This window comes from Nuphar pumila, chromosome 14, assembly GCF_984573655.1.
Source record: "Nuphar pumila chromosome 14, dmNupPumi1.hap1.1, whole genome shotgun sequence".
Taxonomy (NCBI): Eukaryota; Viridiplantae; Streptophyta; class Magnoliopsida; order Nymphaeales; family Nymphaeaceae; genus Nuphar; species Nuphar pumila.
The window spans coordinates 77,482,361-77,487,233 of NC_143262.1; the positions used below are offsets into that span (position 1 = coordinate 77,482,361).

Below are 4,873 nucleotides of genomic sequence, written 5' to 3' on the forward strand. Positions count from 1 at the left end.
ATGAACCCATTAAACGGTCCAATTAGCCACTCTCAAGATCTGAGTACTAGATGGACTTGCGTTAGGTTGGGAAGTTCATAAAAAGTCGAACTAAGATTCAATTTAAGATCTGCAAATCTTACATGTAAAATGCTTAAAAAATAAATAACTTTTTTTCAGCCCGCAAGGGCTCCACTCACCAAGTAAAAGCAACTTGTGAACGTTCGCAAGTTGACAGGATATCACGACTTCGAAACCCGCAGAAGGCATCCCTTGTCGTAAGGTTGAAGCTCTGGTAGGCAATATGACCTCAAGGGTTTTACCAGCCGAAGAGCGCGGGGTCCTTGATAGGGTTTTTCTTTTGACCCAACCAAAAAAAAAAATCTGCCAGCATAAAAGTTTCTAATTTCATATTCCGTATATATCAAAATAATACAATTTCTGTACATTTTTTCCTCCTTGTATAACGCAATAATCGTTCCTAATATTTTGTAGTTAAAAAAGAATATGAACATAAATTTTGTATCAAATACTTATCATCGCGTCATCACAAAGGCGCAGAAGGCGACGAAAAGGGAAATGCCCGAGAGTACGCACACCATATCGACCCTCTTCTCCCTCTTCGCCTTACTTTCTTTATTTTCCAATTTTACCCTCAAGAACTCCTCGTATTTTCGTCTGAGCCCATCCCTGCCCTTCCGCCTCTGGCATCCAACCGCCCTCTGCAAAATGTCCAGGCTCTCCTTCCCCTGCAAATTCCTTCCCACCGTGTCCTCCATCGTCATCCCTACCTCCCTCACCTTCAGTTCACCCTCCTGGAACCCTCCGCACTTGACGGACACGCCGCAGTAAATAGATTCCCCGTCCAGGGGCAAAACCGTCCCGAACTTTATCAGGTATTCCACCTCCGAGTACCAGTGGCGCTCCACCTCCAGGGGCGTCCAGCTCGTCACGTTCACCGCCCTGCCACGTGTCACGTCCAGAACGATCCAGCTCAACCGGACGCCATCCTGGAGCAGGCGACGGATCTCCTCGCCGGTGCGGTCTCCGCCGGCGACGGAGATCACCGGTGGATCGTCCTTCGGATCCAAAGCATCGAGCCGGAACGGCGAGTAGTCGAACCAGGCGTCGACGTGTTGCCGATCGTCGCCTGATTCCGGCAGTGGGATGCCGTAAAGGACCTTGGAGAAGATCATCCGTCCACGGTAGCGAACGTCGACGATAGAGACCAGGTCGGCCGGGGACGGCCGGTGACCGGAAGACGGCGGGAGCGAGGCAGAGGCCGAGACGAGTGGATAGGAATCGAAGTAGAAGGTGCGGAAACCGCCGGGAAAGGAGGCGATGAGGCGGTGGAGGTCGGTATTGGACGACGTCGCCGGCCACGCGGCGTTCGCGATGCGTCTCCAGAGCGTTTGGTCTCCGGAGATGGCCCGGAACTCGGCGGCCGTGCAACTGACGGTGGCTAGAGCGGTGCCGTCCAGGCGGTGGAGGATGTGCTTGAGGAGGTCAGGATGGAGGGTGGATATTGTCGTTTCCTCCCCATCGGACGGCGACGAAATCACCATTATCTCTCTCTCTCTCTCTCTTATGGAGTTTGTGTTTGAGCGAAAAGTCGTGAAACGGGTTTTATAAAGAGGAGATTCTTTGGGAGTGAAGTACGCTTACACTGAATTACAAAACTACCCTTAAACGTGCTTAGGAATTACAACATCTGCCATCTTCATTGACCGCCTCTCAATACGAGGGCAACGTGTGGGGATAAAACAGAAAGTGTGGGTCAAATGGGTGAGCTTTACAACGGATGGTTGTGTGTTGCATTCACTTGATGACGTCGCTTCCAATCTTCCCTTTTTGTGAAGCAGCGTGGAAGAGGAGATGATGTTCATCCAAATTTAAAAAGAACGATATTTTACTATTTTTTGAGGTTTTGACTCTCTTGCTGTTACCTTTTCAATAAATTAAGATATAGACAGAAAGGGTGTGTGAACGCTGACAAATCCTTTTAGAATTTGGACATATACACATTATTTGCATGTCTGACTCTATATATGATGTACATTCTAGAGCTTATAAGGGTAAAGGTAGGGGTGTCATCGGGTCGACCCGAACCAAATTTTATAAGGTTTGAGTATGGTGATAAATAATAAGACCCAGGTTCGGACTCAAAGGTCCTATTAATACATGGACTTGGGTATATTTTGTGACATTTTATACCAAACCTGGACCTGACCCGCGCGAGTTCCAATTAAGACCCATAATTTTTCAATGTAAAAATGATAAAAAAATATGGTTTTACCGGGTATGATCTGGGTCTGGTTTATGTAGTTCTTATTGGGTCCCGGTATAGTTTTTCTTATGATGGACCCAATTAGAACTGGGTCTAAACCAGATACCATACCCAAAACTGGGTCCAAGTCAGGTTCTACCTGAGTCCGAACCAAACCCGACCCGTTGACACCCCTAGGTCCTAGGTAAAGGGGGAAGGGGCAAAGGGCAGGAGATGGGATTGTTATGAGGGAGAGTTGCTTTCCTTACCTGTTACATGGTTAAAATCCAATGACACAAGTCTCTAAGTTGTCTAAAGCTGACCTCTATATGTTGGGATGCAAATGGATCGAATCCAGTATTGGGGTTTGTTCTGACCTGATTCGGGTCCGACTCCCCCATGTATTTAGTTGTTTTGAATCCGATTTCTTAGCCCAGCAGGGACTTTCCTGTGCGACAGATAGGGCTGTCAACGGGTTGGGTTTTTACCGGGGTATCTGAACCCGAATTTTTGGGTATGTGCATGAAAAGTGTCAACCTAAATAATATTTGGGTTGACCCAAACCCCACAAAAGCAATATTGCTGGCCGGGTTTGGGTTATGATTTTTGTCCGGTACCTGACTCGACCCAACTTTTTTGTCGGATACCCGATCCGACCCAAGTATTTTTATATGCATTTTCAGCAAAAGTAAATTATAAAATTATGCAGATTTGAATTTGGGATTCTATTTTCATGAAACTGGCAAAACCCGAGCCCAGCGATTTGTTATATGTGCGGGTTTGGGTATACCTTGATGGGTCTGGTATCAGTTTCAAATGGTTTAGAAGATCAATTACACCAATTTGAATGAAAAAACTAGGCAGTGGTCAAGATTCACTGTTTGTTTCTTCAATTTTATGATAACCAAATACAATGAGTAATGGTGCTTTCGAACCATGATATACTTGGTACGGTTTTCTACATTGAATTTGTCCTGATCATATGGCAACAAATCAAACTGCAATGTAGATCAGTCAATTTTCTCAATTTGGTTGGCACAGAGTTGGATTTTAAATCAATAATCGTTTGGATCTTGAAGGCTCCTGCTTGCATCTTAATTGTGGTTCAATGTAGACCATTGATTTCCTTAAATGACAGTATTTGAAATTTGAATTCAAGGTATATTCATGATTAGTTTTATGATTTTTATCAAGTTGAAAGGAAGTTAATATTCAAACTGAAGTTTTTTTTACTTTTCAAGTTGAAGATAAAGGTTTGGAAAGCGACATGAGAGAGAGAGAGCATGATCACTAGGGGTGTCAATGGGTCGGGTTTACCCAGATAGGGTCCAGTTATGGTGATAAATAAGAAGACCCGATTAAGAGCCAAGTCCGGACCCGATACTATACTCAAAAATCTGGTTCAAGTCTGGTTTCACCTGAGTCCGAAACAAACCTGACCAGTTGACACCCCTAATTATCACATGATGCCACGTGGTGGTAAAAGTTTTGTACGATATCACTTACTCACTTAGGTAGTTGGGAATGCCTTTTCCAATAAGATGCATGGATTTGACAACAGATCCGATGTGTCAGATTAGTCCGTCCCGTCAGTCCTCCAGTTTACGCAGACATGGATTGGCTAATTGGACTTAACTTTGGACCAAGTAGGGTCCAAATTAGCATCCACCTTTTTTCAAAATATCGTAATTTTAGGTTGGTATACCAGAAATCAATAAAATCATGATTATTGATTTTAGTTTTTTTTTCAAAATGGTATGAACAAGCCTTCTGACTAATTATATTTTAGTTTATTTTTTACATTTTTATATAGTGCCTACCAAAGTTTAGAGCCTATGGTGAGCAAACTGGGTTTTGTAAGTGTTTTTCGCAATTCTAACTTGAGAGCATAGTGACAAACGTTTTAAACAGCAATTTCTCGTTTTTCAAAAACTCACAAGAAATTGAAAAATTTTCATAAATCTCGCATTTTTTTACCAAAATCTCAGCAATAAAAAAAAATTAAAAATATAAAATTTGTTTTTTATAAGAAAATATTAATAAAAAATTTAAAAAATAAAAAGTACACATTTTTTCGTGATAAATAGCTGTTTAAAATGTAAATATCGCATTTAAATCACGGTATTTATGGTTTTTCATAAATCTTGCGAGAAATTGTCATTTTAAACTTTCAGGCAATTTCTCACGATATTATCGTGTGATTTTCATAAATCTCGAGAATTTGTCACTATGCCTGAGAGATGTGTTAGGCATGATCGATTTACTAGAAAATGACACTTGGATCGTGTTCTTTATGAAAAAAATGTGAATTTCTTAGCATGAATATTTATGAAAATTGTAAACTGCCAATTTTCTAACTTTTTTAAAACCCACTTACATGTCCGAATCGGATGATTCAATAGTCCATTCATATAAAATCAAACGTAGAATATATCTGCATGATCAGATTTGATATAAACCGCAGAAAAAATATTTTAGAATCTCAATACCAAGGTGATATATCCTTTTTGTTAGCTGGTCAAGCAGTTCACTAAAGAAAATGAAATGTAAAGGTTTCGCTGCAACAGTGTCGCTGGTTAAAGCAGAATGAACAATAGGAACACAATCAAGTCGGTGAGAGTACCCTCC

At 41.8% G+C, this 4,873-nt stretch overlaps 1 protein-coding gene across 1 annotated transcript; it reads right to left on the reverse strand.

The window, feature by feature from the left end:
- Nucleotides 1-364: 364 nt before the first annotated feature.
- On the reverse strand, nt 365-1,575 carry LOC149817030 (putative F-box protein At2g36090). Its single transcript, XM_089987735.1, has one exon. The coding sequence runs from the start codon at nt 1,542-1,544 to the stop codon at nt 516-518; it is 1,029 nt and encodes a 342-aa protein (XP_089843861.1). The 5' UTR covers nt 1,545-1,575; the 3' UTR covers nt 365-515.
- Nucleotides 1,576-4,873: the final 3,298 nt, after the last annotated feature.

Bases quoted from the DNA above. Each gene is read 5' to 3' on its own strand.
- LOC149817030 (XM_089987735.1), bottom strand. From the start codon at position 1,544: ATGGTGATTTCGTCGCCGTCCGATGGGGAGGAAACGACAATATCCACC.